Here is a 27,230-nt window from a genome sequence, read left to right on the forward strand (position 1 = left end):
TTACAACTCTCTGACTGAAAAGGTTTTTCCTCATCTCCGTTTTAAATGGCCTACCCCTTATTCTTAACCTGTGGCCCCTGGTTCTGGACTCCCCCAACATTGGGAACATGCTTCCTGCCTCTAACGTATCCAATCCCTTAATACTCTTTTATGTTTCAATAAGATCCCCTCTCATCCTTCAAAATTCCAATGTATACAAGCCTAGTCGCTCCAGTCTTTCAACATATGACAGTCCCGCCATTCCAGGAATTAACCTAGTAAACCTACGCTGCACGCCCTCAATAGCAAGAATATCCTTCCTCAAATTTGGAGACCAAAACTGCACACAGTACTCCAGGTGCGGTCTCACTGGGGCCCTGTACAGAAGGACCTCTTTGCTCCTATACTCAACTCCGCTTGTTATGAAGGCCAACATTCCATTGGCTTTCTTCATTGCCTGCTGTACCTGCATGCTTCCTTTCAGTAACTGATGCACGAGGTTACCCAGATCTTGTTTTACGTCCACTTTTCCTAACTTGACACCATTCAGATAATAATCTGCCTTCCTATTCTTACCACCAAACCTCACATTTATCCACATTAAACTGCATCTGCCATGCATCTGCCCACTCACACAACCTGTCCAAGTCACCCTGCAACCTCATAGCATCTTCCTCACAGTTCACACTGCCACCCAGCTTTGTGTCATCTGCAAATTTGCTAATGTTACTCTTAATCCCTTCATCCAAGTATAAGCACTGAAGAAGTTAAAAATCATGGGCCGGAGCCAATTCTAGTGCTGAACATATATGTTGTGTTGGTCAAGACACTGGATACTCCCTGCCCGACTTCAAAGTAGTGACACAAGTTTTTTGTTTGCTTTATTTGAGAAAGCTGATGATACCTTGGTTTAACCTTTCATTCAAAGAGCAGAATCTCTGATATGTGGCAGCTGCAATTTGAGCATCATCCAGATATTCTATATTTATATTTTGTATTCCAATCTCTGAACTGATACTTTAACCTACAACCTCTTGACTTGAGAGCCACTGTGGCTACTGGACTACCGTTCACCCCAGGATTAACCAGTACATCGATCTTAGAAGTTGAAAACTGCAGATGCTGAAGTAAAGTGTTAATGAAGGGTCAATTCTGTTTTTCTTTTTACATAATGTGTAATAAGGAACTGCAGATGCTGGTTTAAACTGAAGATAGACAAGAAGCTGGAGAAACTCAGCGGGACAGGTAGCATTTCTGGAGAGAAGGAATGGGTGACGTTTCGTGTCGAGACCCTTCTTCAGTCATCCATTCCTTCCATCAGGAAGAAGGGTCATCCATTCCTTCTCTCCAGAGATGCTGCCTGTCCCGCTGAGTTACTCCAGCTTTTTGTGTCCCTCTTTACATAAGTTACCTGATTTACTGAGTATTTACAGCTCTTCCTGTTTTGTGTATATATAATATTTTAGAATATGCTTTCCTGACATCTAGTGATGTCACGTGCATGACTTCAGGATGCCTTTTTCACATTATTGCTATTCTTCCAATGAAACACCCACCTAATGTTGGAATTTGTGATTTCAGCCTTACAGTATATTATTCTAAGTTCATGCCAAGTTAGGACATAATGTATTGTACAGAAACCAGAGGAAGATTGTTAAAGATAAAAAGTGTTTTTAAAATGAATAATTTTGCAAATGTTATGGCAAAACTCCCTGATGCCTGTTGTTTCTAAATTCACAATAACTGTGATGTGTAATTTTCATTAACAATAGAGACATGAAAATGTGATAAAGAAAAATTATATATAACATTCTGTTGCTCTTATAAAGTTCAAATCTGGAGCCTGTACAGAACAACAAAAGTAAGCATATTGACTGACTTTCAAATTGGGGTTTTTTTGGGGCTCCTGTTTCATTGCGGCTACAATTCATTGTAGCTTGATCTGACAGGAGCTAAGTGCAAACACAACTGCATTGCTTGAGGAGAGTACAATGGATTTGTTCCCATTGAAACAAGATTTTAGGAACAAACTGGTGAGTAACATCCCTGTTTCAGACTGTAATTAGTAATTACAGCACTGTAATGAGTGATAATGTGATTGTTTTGGTTTTCTTTGTTGTGAGATCCAAGAAAAGGCATGAGAACAAAATGCCCTTAAAAATAGGCATCAACAATCCCAGGCAGCAGTGAAATAGGTGCCAAATCATGGTCATACAAAATGTTATGCTGCCTCAGCCTAATTTGTATAACAAAGTCAAATAAACCAAAACCTGCTTCAATTAAATTTAGTTAATTTTCAGTGTCTCTTTTTGAATTCAAACTGCAGCAGCATCAAGGGACTTCTCTTTAGACATCTCTTGGGTGTGAAGGATCAACTGGTGCAACCCTTCACGTTCCTGGACAGTAGGGAAAGCAACCTGGGCAGCAAGTATTTGGAAGTGGGTTTGGATTCAGAACAAGTCTTTGATTTTATTTGATCCTATTATTTCCAATTTGCTACACTTATGGTTCGAACTGCTCTGTTTAGCAAATTTGATTTTGCATTTTGTTTCTAAACTCCAGCAAGTGCAGTCCCAGTGCCGTTAACCGACTCATTCCTGGGAATATTCTTGTAAACCTCCTCTGGGCCCTCTCCAGAGCCAGCACATCCTTCTGCAGATATGGTGCCCAAAATTGCTCACAATATTCCAAATGCGGCCTGACCAGTGCCTTATAGAGCTTCAGCATTACATCCCTGTTTTTGTATACAAGCCCTCTAAATAAATGCTCGCTAAAATTTTAACCAATTATATGTAATAGCCAGGGATAATTGACTGCCTGAATGTTAAAGGTTCTGGAGAAAGAACATTTTTTATTGAAACATCCTGGTTTTTTTATCTCTAGTTTTGGCATGATTCATGATGGAGAAGGGAATGCATGCAAGAAGGCCGAGGGCAACATCATGTCACCAACACTTGCTGGTCACAACGGGGTCTTCTCATGGTCAGCCTGCAGTCGACAATATCTCTACAAGTTTCTGAGGTACAGCCTTGATTCTCCACATGTTTTGGTAATTTTAAACATTTAGTATAGTTTAGCGATACAGTATGGAAACAGGCCCTTCAGCCCATCAAACCCACGCCGACTATTGATCACCCAATCACAGTCATTGACATTATCGTGCATGCGTATTTCCATTTATTGTTTCTATCCACCTGGTAATCTTCTACAAAAGACGCAGCATTGGACACCTTTCTGAAGGTATTATGATTTCAGTTTACATGATTTCAGGTTACAGTTTTGGAGTTTGCTCCAAAGCCATTTAGTTTTGTGAATATTGCAGACACTAAATTGCTTAATCTTCTTATACCATTTACATGCAGTACTTCCCAGGCAACTTGTCTTGCTGATGAACCAAAGCCAACAAAGGAGTACAGATACCCGGACAAGCTGCCAGGAGAGCTCTATGACGCTGACACACAATGCAAGTGGCAGTTTGGGGAGAAGGCCAAATTGTGCAGACTGGATTTTAAAAAGGCAAGGACGTGTTCTTGAATTGTAATTATATTGCTGTCATTGAGAATGTAATGCATTTTTGTGCATTGATTACCATCTGGCAAGTAATATTTATTAAATGTATTATTCGGAATTAATTAATATGTATTAGCAGTACTTTCACAGCAGGGTGAAAACACAGCTCAATGCCAGAGCAACAAATGTATTATGGAAGGAGATTCGAGATATTGAGGGCAAACTTGCTCCCACAGAGGAAAAGGGTTGGACTGCCAAATCTCATGCCTCTTGGATGATAAGTTGCCCACAGGGTAGGATAAGACTAAAAAGTGAAAATTATGTCAAAAAGCTTATTGCGTTAGAAAATGCAATCAGTGCAGTAGAGGAGGGAAGATCTGATCTGTTCGGGCAGAAAGGCATATTGAGAGATTAAATATTTACAGATTTACAATCTATGAATGTTGATAATTTGTTAGACCCAGATGAAATGTGTCAATGCCTTTAAAAGATGCACAGGAGGAAATTGCAGAAACCTGAACCATTATTTTCCATTCCTTCCAAAAGCAGTGTCCTAGAATTGAAAAACTACTAACATACCATTGTTTAAAAAGAGAGAAAGGATAAATTGTGTATCTGTATCCAATAGTTTAACTTATGTGTAGAAACAAACTGAAAATGTTGGTTTATACCGAAGATAGACACAAAGTGCTGGAGTAACTTTTTTTCCTTTTTCTTTTTTTCTAGAGATGCTCCCTGACCCGCTGAGTTACAACAGCACTTTCTGTCTATCTTTATTTTAACATATGCACTGGTCAAATTATTGCAATGAATTCAGAAGAACAATATAAGCCATCATTTAGAAAGATATCAATTAATCAGGAATTACCTTAACCTCTCTGGACGTGGATAGGTTAAGGTAAGTTTCTGTCCAAATTAACAGAATTTTCTCTTGAGAAGATAATAAGGAGGTCCATGTGTTTTGTGGATTTTAGCAAGACTTTGACATGGCAGATTGCCAACAAAGTTTTTACTTGGATCCAAAATTGGTACAACGGGAGGAAGCAACAGGTGTTGGTTGACTGAAGCTTTGTGCCTGGAAGGCTGCCATTAGCGGATTCTACAGGGCTTAGTGCTTGTTTCCTTCTTGGACCATTACAGGAGGCATGTTACAGAAACCAAGGTCTTAATCCGCATTTAACTGGGTTAGCAGGCCTGAAGGCCCTACTGAAATGTATGAACGATTTAGTAACTAATTGGCTGCATGCCTCAGTGATCAACAATCTCTGTACCCTCATTAATTGCATTTTCCACGGTTATGCTGATCTGGCATTGGTTGAATGGACTGTCTTCAGAAAATCTAAGACAATAAGCAGCTGGGTGCCGATCCATGTTCTGTGCAGTTACCATAAATTAATGTGCTGGCACATCTAGGGATAGTCAGTATTTGAAGCCAAAGATTCTCACCTACAAGAATGATGTCTTGCAGTGCTAACAATGTCCATCCTTCTCCGATCTCCAGATTATCAGATGAACTTCAGCAGTTTTTAAACTGGTGGTGGGTTGAGTGGTTGGGATTTGGGAGGAGGGAGCAGATGTTGGGTTAACCACAGACCTCAACCACAAACAAACAATATACAACCACAGCTTGTTTATTCTTTGTTTTCATTTCACTTCTGCGTGTCCTATTAACAATAGTCAGAAGGCGCCCTCAAGGTCTCCCTTAATCTTTGGTAGGGTTTAATTAACTCTTTATCTACAACATTAATTTCATTTTCACTTGCCTTTTCTCTTCCTCACTTTAGCTGGTCCCAAATGCATCCTGTATCTGTCACTTTCCCAAAGGATCTGGATACAAAAATTGTACACTTCAATTTAAGCCTGTCTCTAACCAAACAATTACTCTTTAATCTAAATTACCCAGTGGCAGATTGCCCAAGCAAATGTTTTTATAATTGCGTTGAAATTAATGTGAAGATTGGATGCATGGTATTTCGAGACAATTGGATGTATTTCTGCAGAGAGGCGGTGAGGAATACTGTGACAATATGGGGGGTAGAGATGATCCAACACAGGGGCCTCCAAACTTTTCAGCATGAGGGCCACATTATATATTTGGCACATTTTCGCAGGCCGTAGGGAAAAATAAAGAGTGAGTTTTATAAACTTAATGAACTAAAAAAAAAGTTTAGACTAGGTTACGTTAAATTAGATTAGGAATGGTTAAACTAGGTTAGGTTAGATTAGGTTAGTTTACATTAGGTTTATATGGCAAAAAATAAATAATATTCAATTTTTTAAAAGAGCTTGAAATATTGGAATATATATATACCGTAGGTATACGATTATTTATAAAACAGAAAATACAGTGACCACCACAGGGAGAGAGAGAGGAGAGAGAGAGAGAGAGAGAGAGAGAGAGAGAGAGAGAGAGAGAGAGAGAGAGAGAGAGAGAGAGAGAGAGAGAGAGAGAGATAGAGAGAGAGAGAGAGTAGAGAGAGAGAGGGTAGAGAGAGAGGGTAGAGAGTGGGGGGGGGGAGAAAGTGGGGGGGAGGGAGAAAATGGGGGGGAGACGGAAGAGAAAATGGGGGGAGAGAATGGGGGGGAGAAAGTGGGGGGGGAAGGGAACAGAAAGTATGGGGGGGAAAGAACGGGGGTGAGAGAGTGGGGGGGAGAGAGAGAGAGATGGGGGAGAGAAAGTCGGGGTAGCGGGAGCAGCGGGTGAGAGCGGGAGCGCTGAAAGGGGGAGGGTGTCAAGAGGGTTCGATGAAGGAGTGCCGCCTCTGCTCCCTCTCTCTCTCTCTCCCAGAGCCAGCGAGATCTGCACCGCTCCTCCACTCTCTTCCCCGGCCCCGTCTCCCTCTAACGCAGTGAAATAAGAACAAACACAAGTGTAGTTGTTGTTCAGAAGCCCCGCATCCCCAGGTTGAGCGGCGGCGGCGGCGAGGAGGGAAGTTTCACTTGTGTTTGTTCTTATTTTGCTGCGTTAGAGGGAGACGGGGCCGGGGAAGAGAGTGGAGCAGCGGCGCAAATCTCGCTGGCTCTGGGAGAGAGGGAGGGAGGGAGAGAGAGGGAGAGAGCAGCCCCCGCAAGTGGTGGCGCTCCTTCACCGGACCCTCTGACACCCTCACCCTCCTCGCGCTCTCGCTCTCACCCGCTGCTCCCTCTGCCCCGACTCTCTCTCCCCCCTCTCCCCGGGGTGAGTGGCGGCGGTGGCGAGGAGAGAAGTTTCCTTGAGTTTGTTGTTTGCGGGGGGCGCTGCGATCTCTCGCCTTGTCCCGGCTCTGGGTCGGTGGCGATCCGCTCTCCGGCGAACCTTCGCCGGCAGCTTATGCCTCCAGTCCCCGCCGCCTAAGAGCTTGCTGCGGGCCGGATAAAATGTTGTGCGGGCCGGATAAAATGTTGTGCGGGCCGGATAAAATGTTGTGCGGGCCGGATAAAATGTTGTGCGGGCCGGATAAAATGTTGTGCGGGCCGGATAAAATGTTGAGCGGGCCGGATGTGGCCCGCGGGCCATAGTTTGGAGATCCCTGATCTAACAAAAACTTTTGGCATGAAGGGACTTTATCCTCTTCCAAACAATATCATTCTCTGACTATCTTAATTCAAAATTTAATTGTAACTTTTTAGTAACAAGTTTAAAAACAGTAATTCATAAGCATTGAATGTTCTCTGCTGACAATCCTTGTTATTTAATTGTTCCCCCCACCCTCCATCTTTTTTAGGACATTTGTAAAGCACTTTGGTGTCACAGAATTGGCCGAAGATGTGAAACAAAATTCATGCCGGCTGCTGAGGGAACCGTTTGTGGGCTCGACAGGGTAAGGCGACACTTATGCTATTCAATGTCGAATAGTTTCTCAAATGTACCTTTTTTAAATGCATTCATTCATGAATATGTGCATTACAAAACCTTGTTGTGTCAAAGGTTTTTATTTGCACATTTGGTCTCACAGTAAATTAAATTATTCCCTGTTTGAAAATCAGCCATTTCAAGTTTTTCAACCCTTGCTTATGGAATTCAATCTAAATTTCAGATCTAATTCCATATTAAAAAAACAAACCCCAGACACTTGAGAAACAGCATAATGATCTATGCAGGCCAACTTGAAGCAACAATTCCTTACCTTACTGCACAGGTCCCAACAGTTCACAGGTTCCTGCAGCTGCATTAAATTGTCAAGGGTTCTCCATAAATTTGAAGAAGGAACCTTCTAATAATTGATACCACTGAATTGAACTATTTATTTATCTACAGGAAAAATAATGATGAAAAATAATCCATCTTAATGTCATCTTCCCTCATTGAGTTAAATGTATAAAGAATTTTATCTCGATTAAGAACTCAGTGAAGGTATGATCAAGATGCTTGCAGAAATCTCTACCAAGCTAGGAATAGTAGTTCTAGCTCAGAAGATGGTACATATTGAAACACCTATTCCCATTGAATTGAAATCAAGTAGGTACGGTAGAATATATTTAAGAGTCAAAGCAAGTTACATAATACGATTAGGTTATGAGATAAAGAGCTGCAGTGGACAGACTTGAGGATTGGGGAGCTGGTCTGCAGACCAGAATGTTGGAATTCCCATTCTGCATTGCTGTGAAATGGGGCTGCACAATTCCATCTGAGCTTCGCAGAATTTGGCCACTGGTGTTGTGACTGTAATTAACAAGACCAGAAGAAAATACTAAGAAATAATTACTGAATAAATGGTAGGACCCTGGACAATGTTATAGAATCGTGAGAATAGTGGAATAGTTTCCTGAGTTGTGGCAATACAGGTGGACAGGGTGGTGAAAAATGCATTTGGCATGCTTGCCGTCATCGGTACATTGTGTACAAGAGTTGGGATGTCATGTTGCAGCTGGGCGACACTGATGAAACCACACTTGAAATATTGTGCATAGTTCTTGTAGCCCAGCGCTAGAAAGAATGTCATTAGTCTGGAAAGCAGAAAAGATTCATGAGGATGTTGCAAGGAATGGAGGGCTTTTCAGTTAAAAGGAGAGGTTGGATAGGCTGGGACTCGTTTTCCTAGACTGTAGAAGACGGAGGGTTGATATTATAGATATAGATATTATAGAGATATATAAAATTGTGAGGGACATCAATAAGGTGGTTGGTCACTGTTTTTCCAGGGTTGAGAGTCTAAAACTAAAGGGCATAAATTTAAAATGAGAGGGGAAAGATTTTAAAGGAACCTGAGGGGTATTTTTTCACACAGATGATGGTGGGTATATGGAATGAGCTGCCAGAGGTAGATGCTGGGGCAAGTACAATTGAAACATTTAAAAAACATTTGAACGAGTGCATGGATAGGAAAGGTTTAGAGGGAGATGGGCCAAACAGAGGCAAATTGGACTAGCTTGGATGTATATCTTCTTCAGCATGGACCAGTTGGGTTAAAGGGCTTGTTTTCTTGCTTTATAAACTGTTAACAGTTTAGGACAAATTCACTGAGTGTTTTTGTTTCCACTCCTCCTACTATTTCCTACTAATCTGCACAATTGTTGATGATGAAAGCCTCCTTTGATCTTTTGCCTGAAGACATAATGGACCAACAATCTCTTGCCTTCTGTATTGAGCCCATTTAATCATATTTATTCAGGGGGAAAAAAAAGTAAAATAACTTCCAGACAAATATACGGTAAACCCTCATTATAACAGACCATAGGGGTGTGGTATGGTGTCCGTTATTGGTGATTGTCCGCTATAACTGAGTACGGTATTATCATTGTGTAAGTAGTAGAAATAAAAAACTGCAGTTGCTGGTTAATACACAAAAGGACACAATGTACTGGAGTAACTCATCAGGTCAGGCAGCGTCTAGAGAACATGGTTAGGTGACGTTTTAGGTCGCGACCTTCTTCAGACTCTTGGTTTGATGGCCTCGGCCTGCTGGTGGTAGATGGGGAGGCAGCACAAGCCCAGCGTGGAGTGGGCAGCTGTTCCTAGGTCAGTCCACTATAACTGAAATACATTACAAAGAGGTCCGTTAAAACAAGGGTTTACTGTACTTTAGACTCTGATTTTAATCATTAGTGGAAGTTTCAATATTACAAAGATCCTTTCATTAATTACAATAACTGCACACTCTATTTGCCATACAGAGGCTTGCTTATTTTTTTTAATATGATCCAAGCCTATAGCTCAACCCAGTTTTCATTCTTATTTATAAAGATTTTTGAAATTGTATGGTAATTACACGTTAATCTGATGGCAGTTGGGGTAGTATAATTGTCTTCACAGTGTTCCTTTCACCTTAATTAGTACCATGAAAGCTTCATTTATGTGAAATATTTACTCTTATTTATTTTTCTTCGGACGCTGACAGACCTGCTGAGTATTTACAGCATTTTCTGTTTTATTTCTGATTTGTACCTTCACCAGTTTTTTTTTTTGCTTCAAGAGACATAGTTAGTGGATATTGCCATTGATTTGAGATCCCAATCTAAATATATTTGAGGATTACAGTGGAGGGGATTTTTCAAAGACATCCAAACACTCGATTAAAACGTTTATTTTAAGAATTGAATGTATTACTGATGTATATTGCTGCATATTTGGGATTATCTGCAGAGACTGAAGTAGATGTCATATTTAATCATTGAACATTGCCAAAACATTACTGTACATGTGTTGGTTATGAGTTCTAGCAAAGATCAATATAATCATAATTTTTTAATGTCAGGTTAATTCTATGCAAACACTGCAGTGATATTTATTGGCATGAAATGAAAGATGAATGAGCTAAGTGGATGTATAATTAGTAAACTATCTTTGCCAGGCTTGTATTTTAAGTACTTTACAGAGCCAAGTTGGCTGCTTAACAAAATATAACATATGTAAGTAGCCCCAGGTTTACTTGGAGGTATTTTACTCCAACACATACAGAAGTACTTTTTGTACAGTAATTGCTTCATTTATTTCGATTTTCTGGTTCAGCTCCATAAAAAAATCCTGGCATTCGATAACTCAAAAATGCAATAGTTGCCTTTGCATTGGTCATGTTACAATTATTTTTTTTAATGGAAATTTTACAGTGTCTTTTTTTTGGTAATCTATAAGGGCAGTGCAGGTTGATTAGGTAGCGCCATTAAATTCCCGCTGCATTTGGATTCAGCCAAACCTCTGGGACAGAGCTAGGATCCATTCAGCACATCTATTGGAAGTAGGTGGGCGCTGCATTTCTGTACGTAAAAGTGGCTAAGGAGTGGCACTGTGTTATTTTATCACCCATGGGCAAAAGGAATACCAGACACTAACAGCGGAGTAAATTGGGAAAATTAAATCATTCTTTGTGCTAAATATAGGTACACAGGAGGCTAATTTCTAATAATTGAGAAGAAACTAACAATTTTATGAAAGGTCGAAAGTGTTGACACCTAATAGGTATCCGTTACCTGCTCATTGAACAAGAGAAGTCTGAGATCAGGTTCCAGATTTTACGGCAATAAAATCATACAGAGAAACAGCACAGAAACAGTTATTTTGTTTCACTGAGTCCATTCTGTCCATCGACCATTCCTTTTTACCCTGATCCTACATTAACCCCAAGTTTATTCCCCTCCCATTCTCATCAACACTCCTCCCCAGGTTCTACCTTTCATGTACATACAAGGGCCAATTTACAACGGCCAAATAATCTATCAACCCACATTTCTTTGGGACGTGGGAAGACACTGGATCGCCTATGGAAACCCATGCAGTTACGGGAAGAAGATACCAATTACACGCAGACAGCAGCTGAGGTCAGGATTGAACCCAGGTCTCTGGCACTGTGAGGCAGCGGCTTTGCTAGCTGTATCACTGAGCCATCTAAAAAAGTCTGTTTCTGTGCAGAATCGAACTGGGGCTCTTTCGCATGAGATAACAACTGAATAACTGAAACTGTGACAAGTAGATCTTGGATAAATCCTTAAAGAAAACCCGAGCAAGGATGAGGGTGTCGATGTGTCCAGAAAGTTGAGAAATCTTTATCCAGTTAGCTCCCTGGATCCCATATGATCTGACCTTCCAGAGCAGCCTACCATGTGGAACCTTATTAAAGGCCTTGCTAAATCCATATAGATTACGACTGCCCACATTCAGCATTCTTGGTTACTTCTTCAAAAAAAACAATCAAATTAAGACATGATCTACACACAAATCCTTGTTGCCTATTCCTAATCAATCCCTATCTTTCTAAATTCATGTATATCTTAACACTCATAATCCTCTTCAATAACTTTCCAACTACAGATAATAGGCTTGTTGGTCTGTAGCTGCCATTTTTTTTTCTTTGAAGCCCTTCCCAAATAGAGGCACAACATTTCCCATCCTCTAATCGTCCGGTACTCGCCCATGTCTAATGATGATTCTTATATCTCAGTCCAAAGTCCTGTTAATCTTCTCTAAATTCCCACTGTGCCTTTAGATATATCTGATCAGGCCTGGGAGGTTTATCTATCTTCATACATCTTAGGATATCCTGCACCTCCATGACTGTAATACAAACTGTCCTCAAGACATCTCCACAAACTTTGATTTTTGAGGTAATTAAGCCAATGTAACAGAAAAAAAGGAAGAAAAAAACATAATTGGTGCTAAGTTGTACAGTTCCCCAATTCTGGTGTTCAGCATATGACATAGAAATATCACAAGCCTTTTGGCTGCCTGGCTGACAGCACAGCATCTGTGAAGGCAAAATCTAGTCTACTCTGCCCTTCGAACTTTGGAAGGACATCATCGTTTCCACATATTATTGGATTCTGTATCCAAGAAATACAATTCCAAAAATATCCATGTACATCTGCAAAATCCAAGTTTTGTATTGAGTTGCCAACATGATAAGAGAGAGGCTTTCAACGTATTAATAATGGTAATGACTTTAGACATTCAGAGTTAATCAAAGTTGAAGTGGTTTTGGATAGCTGTGTCTGCAAGTGACGCCCATCTTTTCTGTGACCGCAATGACTGAGAGGCAGGAACAACCAATCAATTTATTTCTATTTGAAGTTTGATAAAGTCAAAATGAAATCGTTTTGACAGGATGATGATTGAAGTGTTAACATGCAGAACGAGGGATTAATGTTATCAGTAAACTCTCCAATAACATAGAGGGAAATATGTTTTCAATTACACTCACCTCACAAAATATGGGTCTGTCGTATTACATGATTTCTGATGTTTCAAAGAAAAAATCCCAACCTCTAGGCAACATTCTTTGACCGTTAATAAGAAAGAATGAGGGGGAACTCATGGTATATTAGATATTTGTTAGCTAACCATTCCTGGAAACTAACTGCATGTGAGTTTATTTGTGTTTTTTTATAGCATCAATGAAATATTCTATATTTTATACTTTTATATTTTATACAGTGGAGTTTAAATACTTTACTGCAGAGTTCCACAGGGATCGGTGTTGGGGACGCTACTCCACATTGTATGTTAATGATTTGGACGAGGGGATTAGAGGCTTTGTGACCAAGTTTGCGGATGATATGAAAATAGACGGAAGGGCAGGTAGTGTAGAGAAAGCAGGGACTCTGCAGAAGGACTTGGACAACTTGGGAGAGTGGGCAGAGAAGTGGCAGCTGGAATATAGTGTTGCAAAGTGTGGAGTCATGCATTTTGGTGGTAGGAATAAAGGCAAAGACTATTTTCTAAATGGGGAGAGAATCCAGAAATCGGAGGTGCAAAGGGACTTGGGAGTGCTGGTGCAGGATTCCCAAAATGTTAATCTGCAAGTCGAATCGGTAGTAAAGAAAGCAAACTCAATGCTAGCATTTATTTCAAGACGGCTTGTATACAAAAAACAGGAATGTAATGCTGAGGTAATGTATACAAAAACAGGGATGTAATGCATTTGGAATATTGTGAGCAATTTTGGGCACCATATCTGAAGAAGGATGTACTGGCTATGGAGAGGGTCCAGAGGAGGTTTACAAGAATGATCCCAGGAATTACTAGGTTAACCTATGATGAGCGTTTGTCGGCACTGGGCCTGTACTCGCTGGAGTTTAAAAGGATGAGGGGGGACCTCATTGAAACTTACCGAATAGTGAAAGGCCTGGATAGAGTGGATGTGGAGAGGATGTTTCCACTAGTGGGAGAGTCTGGGACTAGAAGTCATAGCCTCAGAATTAAAGGATGTTCTTTTGGGAAGGAGATGAAGAACATTTTCTTCAGTCAGACGGTAGGGAACCTGTGGTATTCTTTGCCACAGAGGGCTCTGGAGACCAGGTCAGTAGATATTTTTATGGCAGAGATGAATAAATTCTTGATAAGTATAGGTGTCAGAGGTTATGCGGAGAAGGCAGGAGAGTGGGGTTAAGATGGAGAGATAGATCAGCCATTATTGAATGGCAGAGTAGACTTGATGGGCTGAATGGCCTAATTCTACTATCACATGACCTTATGATCTTATAACTAAACCAAAATGTTGCTTGTTATATAAGAATTCAGCCTCTTCTCAGTTCTTCTGCTTCCTCTGCGATGCAGTGGTGCCGTCGTGGGCAGTGTGTGAAGCACGGGGATTCTGGGCCAAAAGCCATAAATGGGCGCTGGTCAAACTGGTCCATGTGGTCACCTTGTTCAAGGAGCTGTGGAGGAGGAGTGATGAGCAGAGAACGTCACTGCACAAGTCCAAGGTAAGGAAGTATTTATACTGTCAACATTTCTTACTTTCAAGAATTCTCCTGCTTTTCTTTGAAAATTTAGGAATTCTATGAGGATTCTTCTAATGTTTCACTGCAAATTCAAGAGAAAATTGATGGGAGTCCTTGCCTGAGCATCGCGGTTATGAGAGTGGGCAGAATATGCATTAACCTCCAGGGAATTTGTGCTTCGGAAGCACTCTGTGTTTGGGTGGGGTCCGTAATATCTGAGGCAATTGAAAACAGGCAAGTGAAATGGTTGCAATCTAAATGTGAATCATTGATCAGTTACCCAGCAACTGCTCAGTGACGAAAAATATTTCTAGGGTTTTGATGGTTTAATTAAGAAAAAAAATACCAATACAAGTCACCAGGAAGAATAAAGTGATATACATATAAATTATCCTGATGGTTTAATTATGGAAAAAATAACAACGCAAGTCAACGGGAAGAATAAAGCAGTGCACATATAAATCATCCTGACAATCAAAGATGGGGTGCCTGAAGTAATGTTGCCCCATTCTTTAATTTAAAAGACTTTTCCGGTCATTCTAGAAAATCAAACAATAGGTGGGTGTGATGAACATATCTCTAATCTAACTGAAGATTTCCAACATGATGAAATGCAGGAAGCTTTTATAAACCACTTAGAAACATAGAGAATAGGTGCAGGAGGAGGCCATTTGGCCCTTCCAGCCACCACCGCCATTCATTGTGATCATGGCTGATCATCTACAATCAGTAACCTGTGCCTGCCTTCTCCCCATATCCCTTGATTCCACTAGCCCTTCGAGCTCTATCTAACTCTTTTTTAAATCCATCCAGTGAATTGGCCTCCACTGCCTTCTGTGGCAGAGAATTCTACAAATTCATAACTCTCTGGGTGAAAAAGTCTCTTCTCACCTCAGTTTTAAATGGCCTCCCCTTTATTTTTAGACTGTGGCCCCTGGTTCTGGACTCCCCCAACATTGGGAACATTTTTCCTGCATCTAGCTTGTCCAGTCCTTTTATAATTTTATACATCTCTATATGATCCCCTCTAATCCTTCTAAACTCCAGTGAATACAAGCCCGGTCTTTCCAATCTTTCCTCATATGACAGTCCCTCCATCCGAGGGATTAACCTCGTGAACCTACCTCACTGCCTCAATAGCAAGAACGTCCTTCCTCAAATTAGGAGACCAAAACTGTACCGAATACTCCAGATGTAGTCTCACCCTATACAACTGCAGATGGACCTCTTTGCTCCTATATTCAAATCCCCTCGTTATGAAGGCCAACATGCTATTAGCTTTCTTCACTGCCTGCTGTGCCTGCACACTTACTTTCAGTGACTAATGTACAAGGACACCAAGGTCTCATCACACTTCCCCTTTACCTAATCTGACACCATTGAGATAATAATTTGCCTCCTTGTTTTTGCCACCAAAGTGGATAACCTCACATTTATCTACATTATACTGCATCTGCCATGCATCTGCCCACTCATTGAACCTGTCCAAGTCACCCTGCAACCTCCTAATATCCTCTTGGCTGTTCACACTGCCACCCAGCTTTGTGTCATCTATGTTAATCAGTGTAAATGACTTGAAATTATAAATTAAAATCTGTAATGTCTGAAAACCCCCACCAAACAATATAAAATTGGAAGTTTTTGAATTTTGACTTTTTAATTGTTTACTTATTTCATCCTAAATTCTCAGCCCGACCTGCAGTAAAAATCAAACGCTGTTCCACATGAAATATTACTGAATAATAATATGAAAATAATTGAAAATTAGTCTAGTTTAGAGATACAGCGTGGAAACAGGCCCTTCGGTCCACCGAGACCACACCGACCCCCACACATTAACACTATCCTATACGAGGAACAATTTTTACCAAGCCAATTAACCTACAAACCTGCAGGTCTTTGGAGTATGGGAGGACACTGAAGATCTCTGAGAAAATCCACGCAGGTCACAGCGAGAACATACAAACTCCATAGTGACAACACCCGTTGCCAGGATGGAGCCCGGTATCTGGCACTGTAAGCATTGTAAGGCAGCAACTCTACCGCTGCACCACTGTGCCTGCCCCAATTAATTGGAAAATAATTGTCAATAGATTATTGACAAGGAAATCCCATAGTCCATACATGACAATGCTCTAATTAGGGGGCGTGGCTGTGTTCTGCAGCTGCGGCTCACCGGCAGTCTCTCCGTTTTTTTTCGTTTTTTTGTCATTGTCGTTGTTAAATGTACGTTTTGTTTTATTTTTAATTCTGTGTATGTAGGGGGGTGGTGGGGGGGTTGGGGGAAACCTTTTTTTCAAATCTCCTCAACGGAGATGCGACCTTTACCGTGTCGTATCTCCGTTCGCGCTACGACCTAACATCGTGGAGTCGGCGGCCTCCAGCTGGGATCGACCTCAAAGACTCCGGTCGCAGGGCCTGGACTTACCATCTCGGAGGCTTCGGCCGTGGGCCCTGCAGACCGCAACATCGGGAGCTCGCAGGTCCCTGGCTGGCGACCGGCTTTTGGGAGCTCCAGCCGTAGCAGCTTCGACCGCCCCGAAGCGCGAGGTACGATCAACCCGCCCGCAGGCCCTTCATCGCCCTGCGTGGCCCGGCCGCAGCACTTTACATCGCCCGGTGGGGGCTCAGGACTTTCATCGCCCTGCGTGGCTCGGCCGCAGCACTTTCCATCGCCCGGTGGGGGCTCAGGACTTTCATCGGCCTGCTCGGCTCGGCCCTGGGACTTTCCATCGCCCGGTGGGGGCTTCAAAAAGTTGGGAGCCTCGATCACCTCGTGGCACCACGGGAGAAGAATGAGGAGGAGATAAGACTTTGCCTTCCATCACAGTGAGGGTATGCCTAGAGCAATCACTGTGATGGCTGTTTTGTGTAAAAAATTATATCTGTGTGTCTTGTGCTTTTTAATGTCTACTGCCGGACCCTGACGTGAGAGGACGCTGGCGTTGTGTATTCGCCGCTTTTCCGTCAGGATAGTTTGTCTGTTTGTTTCTATGTTAATTGTTTTTGTAAAGCGCTTTGAGCATGTGATAAGGCGCTATATAAAATAAATGGATTATTATTATTATTATTAATTGCCCCACACAACTGCAGATGTGGCTGTGTCTGCCTTTTTAAATTTTAGCTTTATAATCTCAATCATCACAGTTATCTAATAACTCAATATCTAAAACTTTACATATCTGGAAGTTTGAAATTCAAAACGTTTCAACTTTATTTAAGAGCATGTTAACAATGTTTAAAAACATATCTTAGAAATATTTGCCTCTGAATCCAAATTCTGGTTAGCAAACTTATACGACGAATTCGCACAAAATCACCCCTGAAATGATACACTGGTCAGCCAGCATTCACAGATGAGTTCTGTAACATGAGAAAAAGGTGTTAAGATTCTCCTGAAGCTTGCAGTCTTTTCCAACTTTAGGCGGAAATCTGAGGAGCCCCAGTCATGCAGATACTTTGAAGCTGACTAACATGAATTTCTAATCAAAGGCTACAAGTGACCTTCAGCCATGTTTCATGCCTTGACTGTAGTCGTTTGCACTGCTTAACATAGACGTGTCAAGTTCCACACAGCATGTTTCTCTTGTTGACACTGAAACTGAGGAGGATTAAAATGTATCTGCTAACCTTTGCTGCTAACACCATCTAGCAATGAACAGATGAAGATCTTGGAAGGAATTCATCAACAGCTTTCCCTCCACCACAGAGAAAGATGTGCAGCATTCAGCTAGCTTAATTTCTGTGGTGTCTCCAATTTATCTTGTTTATTTTAAAGGAACAATGAATAGTTACAGAAGAACAACACTGTTAAAAGCAGCTTCCAGGGCAATGATGCTAATTGACTTGCCGGAAACAAGTGGGTTTTAACTTGGGTAGCCACAGGAATTTCTAGCTCAGAAATATGTAAAAAGTTGAAGTGGTGATAGTTTGTGGTATAGACAAACTTTGTGGGAAGATCCCTGGGAGAAATTTTTGCCGCACACAAGGCCAACTCATTATGTGCATTAAAACAAGCCTTGCACACAAAAATATATACAAAGGCCTTTCTTCCATTGCCATTGCAGAAGCAATGGATGATGTCTAATGAGCTGCAGTTTTGGGGTGCGGGGAGAGCAGAGGCGGGGTGTTCACTGAGAGAGCCTGGAGGTGGTGGGTGAGGTTGGATTAGAATTGATTGAATACTGGAGTCCAAACAACAGTGGGAAGACTAGTGGGAAGCAAGACCGACTAGAGCCCTACTTGCCAGGAGTTCAGCAGCAGAAGGTTAGGCAGCTGGAGGCCGGAGAGAAGGGTTGGATTTGGGGTATGCATTTGAGGTAAGAGTGGTGAGGAAGAGAGAGGACAAAGGTTAATACATAATAAAAGGTTTTGAGTGAAAATAATTTCTAAATGACTGTCAGATGCTGCAGGCATGTTGATCTGAGGGAGAATTGGCAAGAGAGCTCATCCTGCTCAAGATCCTTGACAGAATGTTTTGAATAATATCAATGAATTGAGACAAAAGCAGATAGGGAGGGATATTTGGCAGAATCTAGTTCTATTGAACATAGACAAAATGCTGGAGTAGCTCAGCGGGACAGGCAGTATCTCTGGAAAGAAGGAATGGTTCATGTTTCGGGTCAAAACCCTTCAGACTGCGAGTCAGGGGAGAGGGAGACACAGAGATAAGGAAAGGTAAGGTGTGAGAACAAGACATCAAAGGAGATGGAGGTCAAGGAAATGTAGAATAGATCATTGTAACCTGAGAAGTTGACAACAAAGCATACAGAGATAAAATTTAAATGGGACAGTCAGACTTGTCGGAGAACTAGGAAGGGGGAGAGATGGAGAGAGAGGGAATGCAAGAGTTATTTGAAGTTAGACAAGTCAATATTCCTCTGGGGTGGAAGCTGCCCAAGCGAAATATGAGGTACTGTTCCTCCAATTTGCACTGGGCCTCACTCTGACAGAAAGGCCAGTATGGGAATGGGAGGGGGGAGTTAAAGTGTTTAGCAACTGAGAGATCAGGTAGGTTTAGGCAGACTGAGTGGAGGTGTTCAGTGAAACAATTGCTGAACCTGAAAAGACTGTTGGGATTCTTGGGCGGATTCAAGGGAGGAGGTGTTGGGACAGGTGTTGCATCTCTTGCGGTTGTCGGGGAAAGTACTTGGGGAGGGGGTGGTTTGGGTGGGAAGGGACATTGACTAGGTAGTTGCGGAGGGAACGGTCCCTGCAGAAAGGGGAAAGGGGTGGAGATGGGAAGAAAAGATGTGGCTAGTGGTAGGATCCCATTGGAGGTGGCGAAAATGTCAGAGGATTATGTGCAGTATGCAATGCCCGATTGGGTGAAAGGTGAGGACTAGGGAAACTCTGTCCCTGTTGCGACTGGGGGGAGTGGGAGCAAGAACGAAGCTCTTGTATTGAGGAGATCCTTGTGAGGGCCTCATCAATGATGAAGATGGGCACTCATGTTCCCTAAAGTATAAGGACATCTCACATGTCCTGTTATGGAGACCTCATCTTGGCGCAGATGCGGCGTAGACAGAGGAATTGGGAATAAGGGAGAGTCTTTGCAGGTGGCAGGGTGAGAAGAAGTGTGGTCTAGATAGCTGTGAGAGTCAGTAGGTTTATAATAGATGTCAGTCAATAGTCTATCTCCCGTGATGGAGACGGTGAGGTCAAGAAACGTTAGGAAGATGGTCCAAGTGAATTTGAGTGCAGGATGGAAATTAGTAGTAAAGTTCATGAAGTCCGTGAGTTCTGCATGGTGCAGGTGGTCGCCCCAATGCAGTCGTCAATGTGTCGTTCGTCAACTTATTGAACACAGTTAAGGGGAAGATAGACGTTTATTGAATTAACAACGTATTTATGGAGAATTTATTTCTATGCATTTGGTCTTTGATATGGTTGTGAAACATTTCCGATCTGTTGAGAGATTTTATTTGAACTAAGGGTTAAGATGTAAGAATTCAAATTGTAAAGTTTTGTTATGAACTGATTACAATTGATCGAGATTCATGCTTATATTATTTATACCTAATCAATCCCACACAGCATGATCTGACTTTTTTTATGGCTCTCTGACTGAGGAAGAAGAATAAAAAATAGTTCTTTACATCTTGCATGCATCAAAGCATAAAATAATATCTCCTCAATCACACTACTGGAAGGTACCTTATCACTCAAATATCCCATCAATTATAGCCACATGGTATCTGTCAAGTGGAGGCCATCTTGAAGCTATTGAAGCCTATTTCCGTAGGCTCAGGAGAGCTGGGAATTGTCGGAAATTCACACCAAAGAGGATACAAACTCTGAATGACAGATATCGCTACATTGAATATTGAAAAGCCAACCAATTATACATCAATTATACATCCTCAGTTAGTTCTCAATTTAGAAGTCCACGCATTAGAATGAAAAATGTTAGTTTAATATATGTATTTAACATCAGGCTTCTTTACACTTGTAATGATTCATTGAATTGTTTAACGGTTGAAATTTCCCATTTTCAAGGAGGAAGTGGGAGCTACATAATTGAGCAATGCATCTAAGTCTCGGATTAATGTAAGGTCCTTATATTTCCTTTCAACCAAGCATAGCACCACATCAGATAGCAACTCATTCAAGTAGATTAAACATTTTACCAGTGGGTCCAACTGCAAAATTATCCCATTAACTCCAACTGAGTTTATCATTCTACATCATAAAATCCCTCCCTACATTATTAACATTTTCCAGCCTACAATCATCCAAGATCTCATTAAGTACATCTTTTCATGAAGAATTATAGTAATGCTACTGACCTTTTAATAGACTTCAAAGCATGTTTGACATTAATGATTTGATGAATGGATGTAATTATTAGGCTTGCTGCATTTCCGGTACATGGAAATCTATTATAACATTATATATGATTGACCAGTTGTCATTCTAAAATGGAAATTGTGCAACCAGGCCAATTGTATCGACAAGAAGGAAAATTGATATGTTTTGGTAGGGAATTAACTAAGTCTTGACTTGTTTGGAAGCATGTAAAATAACAAGAATAATTTCTTAGTTTGGAGGTATAGACAATTATTTATAATGTACAAGTAAGCTAACAATGGTTTATGTTGTGTATGCCTTAAATTTTGAGTCAACGTTCCCCTAATTGTTGGTAATTTGAGAAAGTGGTGGGGGTGGAGCTAGGTGGTGGAGTGCATTGTTGGTAATTTGAGAAAGTGGTGGGGGTGGAGCTAGGTGGTGGAGTGCATTGTTGGTAATTTGAGAAAGTGGTGGGGGTGGAGCTAGGTGGTGGAGTGCATTGTTGGTAATTTGAGAAAGTGGTGGGGGTGGAGCTAGGTGGTGGAGTGCATTGTTGGTAATTTGAGAAAGTGGTGGGGGTGGAGCTAGGTGGTGGAGTGCATTGTTGGTAATTTGAGAAAGTGGTGGGGGTGGAGCTAGGTGGTGGAGTGCATTCATGCCCTTAAGCTAAATTTCTAATTTAATTGAAGACTGGCATATTGAACCAATCTAGTGCAACACAGTGCCAGAAATATTTCTGTTGCCCAACTGAGCAAAGATAGTCAACTGGTAATAGGCTCATTCAGTAGTTTTAGATAAGTTTCCAGACTAATCAGTTGAACTACTGAGACATTTAGACAACAACTTCCCCTGAATGGCATTAAACAAAACAGCAGGATATCTAACATGTTGAGCCTCAACAAAGTGATAGACACAACATTATTTCAGTACTGGAAAAGATGTGTATCTGTTCTTATGCTTTTTCCAGATGGAAGTGAGGAGATTATTTTGAATAGAAACCACTCTACAAATACTTCCTGTTTCCTTTAAACTGTAATCAGTGAGGAAATGGAGACAAAAGAGACTGAAGATGCTGGAATCTTGAGCAAAAATCAGAGTTGGAGGAATCAGCATGTCAGGCAGCATCTGTGGAGGGAATTGATAGGCAGCGCTTTGGGTTGGGGCACAAAACATCATTAGTGAGGAAGGTTGTTGATATTTTGTTAAGGCACATACATACTAGTATCTAGACAATGATTATTTTATATTGGTTTTGTATTAATCTCATAATATCCCAAACTCAGTTGTTAATGAACATGATTAAGAACTCATGCACGGTGACATCACACGGTGCTCATTTCTTGGTGCTGCCTCTGTGAAATTGTTGTGTGCGTACAAGAAGCACAAATGGCATAGGCCCCTCGTGCAAAAATAGACCTTCAATGCAGGACTGAGACCTCTTTTAACATTATTAAAAGGGACCTGGCCATCCTTGCCTGGGCTGCTGGCAGTGAATCCAGGAAGTCCAATATCTTCCAGGTAGTTTCTTCTTCAATTGTTCTTATTGAATGTTCCTACCATTCCACTCTCACAGCCAGGATCCTCTTGATCTATTTCCAGACTAACTTAAGCCTCTCCACTACTTGTGTTGCTAATTCACATGCTCAACAACTCTACCAGCCCTGCAATCTTTTGCTTGTAGCTTGTTCATCGCCATCACTAATTTACCAATCATTTCCCCTCATATTTTTCACTTGCTCCCACACCGAACCTTGAACTCCCCAGACTGACTCTGGTGTCCCGAATCATTGTTCATCCCTCAGTCACTGTTCCCACACTTGATCTTCATTCCACCAAACATTCTCCAAACATCCCTCTTCCTTACCATTCTGTACTACGCTATCATTTACCTGACAATCTAAGACATCCCTCCTTTCTCACGGTAGCCTGCACCTAGGACATTACTGCACCTAGGACATTACTTATCTGATGAGATTGTCAAGCTCGTGTTTAGTCAGTAGGTGCAGACATAGAAACATAGAAAATAGATGCAGGAGTAGGCCATTCGGCCCCTCCTTCAATATGATCATGGCTGATCATCCAGAATCAGTACCCTGTTCCTGCTTTCTCCTGCTTTGTGATAGGTCTGGAGTCATACATATCTGCAGTCATTTGGGTGGGAAACTTCAAAGAAGGAACTAAGTTTTAATGACAACTTGATATTTAATGGTTAGCATTATGCTTGAGTTAATTGAATGTAAATTGAATGTCATCACTGGCTGCCTACGTCCTACTCCGACGGATCTCCTGACGGTGCTCGCAGGTATAGCACCCACCAAGCTTCGCAGAGAGTACTTCACTCATAGACTGGTGTGCAAGGTCCCATCAGATGCCAAACATCCTTTGCACCACCTCGCCCAGGATTCACAGCAACTGGGACCTCAACGCCTGTCGTCTCGTCGCCCTTCTCCTGTCACGCAGCGACCCTCTGTGGCTCTGGTTTCAACATACTAGGAGCATGGAGAACCAGATGGGAACAGGCCTCGGCAACCTCCTCAATTCGCTGTTGCACCGAACACCACAGCCCCACCCGGCCCCGCAAAGAGTGTGTCGCCCTGAACCGGCTCCGTACAGGGGTCGGCCGGTTCAATGCCAACATTCATCGTTGGGGGCTGCGTTCATCAGCAGCCTGCGTGTGTGGAGCAGACCAGCAAACAGCGCAGCACGTCATTTTCAACTGCGCTGTCTTCCGCCCCCCCGGTGGAGGGGTAGAGCTCACGACCCTCGACAACAGCACATTGCACTGGCTACAGCGCCTGGAGGGCGTTACATAACTTCTGCTGCCTCAAACGCAAGAAGAAGAATGTAAATTCCCCAGGTGCAGTGGAGGAATGTAAACTTATTATCAATTTGTAGATTTCCATTCCTGAATAAAATAACCATTGTGTACCAAATCCTGATAATCCTATACATAAATAATTTTTTTCCTGACTTCTCTAAGTCCCTGAGATGGAAAACACCAGCCTTCAGTGTACTACTAAAGACCTGAATGGTAATGTGTCTTATGACAATGTATCAGCATAACCAGTGCAATTTTAAGAGGAATGATTCTATAAAAATATTCTTCATGTTTGTTACTTTTCTCGATTCATTGATGGAACGTGGGTGTTGCTAACTATAACCAATTGCTCCAAAATTAGGGACTTCTTTAAAAAGTAAACCTTTTGCTCTAGTTGTGGAGTCATAGACAGGCCAGACTGGGAAAGGGCGACAAATTCAACTTCCTTTAACATAAATGAAACAGATAATGTTTTTGTTTTAATTGAATAGCTTCATGGACATGTTCATTCATATTATTTTTTTATTCCATGCTGCGGAAGAGTTAAGATGTGTTTCCTAATCAATACTCCAAATGTTTGATTTCTAGTCCAGTACCAATGACTAAGATGTGTTTCTGTATGCATGGACAAGCTTCAGTCTGTATCAATGTGACTGAGCACATTGATCATGTTGGAGAGAATTTCTCATGTAGTATCAATTATATTTGCACCTGGAGGAGCCTGGTGGCACTGTGAGAATCATGTTCTTTGATTTTTCCAGTGCATTCAATACCATCCAGCCTGGGCTTCTGGGGGGCAAGCTGGAGCGCACAGTAGTGGGTCACCACCTCACATCCTGGATTCTGGATTAACTCACCAACCGACCACAGTATGTGAGGACAAATGACTATGTTTCGGACATGGTGGTCTGCAGCACAGGGGTTCCGCAGGGAACAGTGCTAGCTCCTTTCCTGTTCACCCTGTACACTGTGGACTTCAGGCACAGCTCAGCAAACTACTATCTACAGAAGTTCTCTGATGACTCTGCCATCGTCGGCCACATCACAGACGACGATGACAGGGCGTACAGAGAACTGACCAGGGACTTTGTGGACTGGTGCCAGCGGAACCACCTCCGGATCAATGTGGGGAAAACCAGGGAGATGGTGGTGGATTTCCGCAGGCGCAGCCACTTCCCCCCGACACCGGTGAACATCCAGGGAATGGATATCGGAAGAGTGGACTCTTATAAGTACCTGGGTGACTACCTTAACAATAAACGACTGGACCGAAAATATCAATGCACTGTACAAAAAGGGCCAGAGCAGACTTTACCTGCTGAGGAGACTCAGGTCCTTTGGAGTGCAGGGGGCACTCCTAAGGACTTTCTACAACACTGTGGTGGCATCAGCCATTTTCTGTGGTGTGGTCTGCTGGAGCAGCAGCATCCTTGCAGCAGAGGGGAAGAGACTTGACAAGCTGATCAGGAAGGCCAGCTCTGTCCTGGGTTGCCCCCTCGACTCAGTGCAGGTGGTGGGAGAGAGGAGGATGACGGCAAAGATAACATCGCTAGCTGGACAACGACTCCCACCCCATGCAGGACACTGTCACTGCACTGAGTAACTCCTTCAGTAACAGACTCCTTCACCCCAAGTGTGTGAAGGAGAGATATTGGAGGTCCTTTCTTCCCGCTGCTGTGAGACTGCATAACCAGCGCTACTCCCAGCAGACCAGTTACCAATAACAATTTAAAAAAATAAAAAAACCACAGTAAATGATGACAATTATCCTTGTCTTTATTTTTATTTTTAATAAATGTCTCTTGCTATCCACTTTGCTGGTGTAACACTGCAAATTTCCCTGGTGTGGGACAAATAAAAAAATATATTATTATATTATATTATTATTAATGCGAAAATGAGGTCTACAGCAGGAGTTTGAACACTGAATATAGGTTAAGTGTTCATTTGGTGTAAATAAACAGTGTCTTCATGCATTGATGAAGACAGTACGATCATAATGTTTGTTCTGAATACGTGAATGTTACGCATGTGAACAATTGACTTTTTCTCCTAGGCCCCAGTATGGAGGAAAGTTCTGTGATGGTGGCACTCGTATGTACAAGCTCTGCAATAATCAAAATTGCCCCAATAATAGCGTGGACTTCAGATCGCAGCAATGTGCTGAATACAATAGCAAGCCATTCCGAGGGTGGTACTATAGCTGGAAGCCATATGTACATGTTGAAGGTAAGTCTGTATTTGCTTTTTTAAGTTGTAACAAATTGTTTTGCAAATCATAAGCAATGCCACATATTCTTTGCAGATGAATGATTGCTTTGCTAAGTATGGGTTTTGATTTTTGGAAGGAGTTTTGGAAATTAATTTGAGCCTTAAGCTTCCAATATATATTTTTTAAATGTCACCGGTGAGAAAGTTGGACTGTGGTTGGAAAATCAGGACCAATGTGTTATATATGCTTTAAAAGGCAGAAAGAGAAAATAGCCAAGGAAAACAAAAGGTTAAAGGATTAAGGTTTATGGGGTAAGTTTTGGCTAGGTGTCAGGGACAGATTAAATAATGCTCATGCCAGGGATGTGTGGAATGCAGGAAACGGCTTAGGATAGAAGTCTAGAAAAATTAATAAACTTTAGATGCGGTTAGACTACTGAAGATTTATAAATCTGTGCAAACATTTTGAATCTGAAGCCTGGCATACAGGCACCCAATGAGGGTGACATAGGATTGTGGTTGTGGACAAGTAGGAAACATCATATGAAAACACAGTCGCATAGTTGGCAGAGTTACTGCCTCAGTACCAGAGACCCAGGTTTGATCCTGACCTCAGATGCTGTCTGTGTGGAGCTTGCATGTTCCTCCGTGACCACGTGGGATTCCTCTGGGTGCTCTGGTTTCCTCCCACATCCCAATGATGTACGGGTTTGTAGATTAATTGGGGTCTGTAAAACTGCTCCTAATGTGTAGGGAGTGGATGAGAAAATGGGATAACGTAGAACTAGAGTGAATGGGTGATCAATGGTCGGCATGGACTCGGTGGGCCAAAGGGTCTGTTTCCATGTTGTATCCCTCTTTATAGGAAGTTGTCAAATTGCAGTTTGCATAGAGGGGAGGTTGGGAGATTGGCCAGGACTTTAGTAAAGAGGGAAAGCCTGCACATTGTCAGTGTGGGAATATTTAATAACAGTGAGGTAAAGGAGATGTGGCTTTAACAATAATACAAAAGCAGGATACCACAGATGTCAGAAACCGTAAATAAAAGCACAAAATCCTAAGAAAGCTCATCAGATCAGGTAACATCTGTGGAAAGAGGAGCAGAGTTGTTGTCTCAGGGCGAGGACCTACCATCAGTACACCATTAGTGTATTATAGTGCTGATAGAAGTCTTTGATCTCCGATGTCCTTTCTTTACGGATGCTGACTGACAGACTATTTCCAGCATTTTCTGTTTTAGTGTTAACATTACTTACTTTTGAAATGAATTCTGAACATAACTTTTATGTTC

General features: G+C 41.8%; 1 protein-coding gene across 1 annotated transcript in view; it reads left to right on the forward strand.

The window, feature by feature from the left end:
• Positions 1-27,230, forward strand: part of adamts16 (ADAM metallopeptidase with thrombospondin type 1 motif, 16) — a 152,935-nt gene that overhangs the window by 64,598 nt on the left and 61,107 nt on the right. Inside the window, exons 9-13 of the mRNA XM_078428253.1 lie at positions 2,863-3,000; positions 3,342-3,495; positions 7,194-7,289; positions 13,955-14,103; positions 25,785-25,957. Of these exons, the coding sequence (XP_078284379.1) occupies positions 2,863-3,000; positions 3,342-3,495; positions 7,194-7,289; positions 13,955-14,103; positions 25,785-25,957 (710 nt within the window). The remainder of the gene's footprint in view (positions 1-2,862; positions 3,001-3,341; positions 3,496-7,193; positions 7,290-13,954; positions 14,104-25,784; positions 25,958-27,230) is intronic.

This window comes from Rhinoraja longicauda, chromosome 2 (assembly GCF_053455715.1).
Source record: "Rhinoraja longicauda isolate Sanriku21f chromosome 2, sRhiLon1.1, whole genome shotgun sequence".
Classification (NCBI taxonomy): Eukaryota; Metazoa; Chordata; class Chondrichthyes; order Rajiformes; family Arhynchobatidae; genus Rhinoraja; species Rhinoraja longicauda.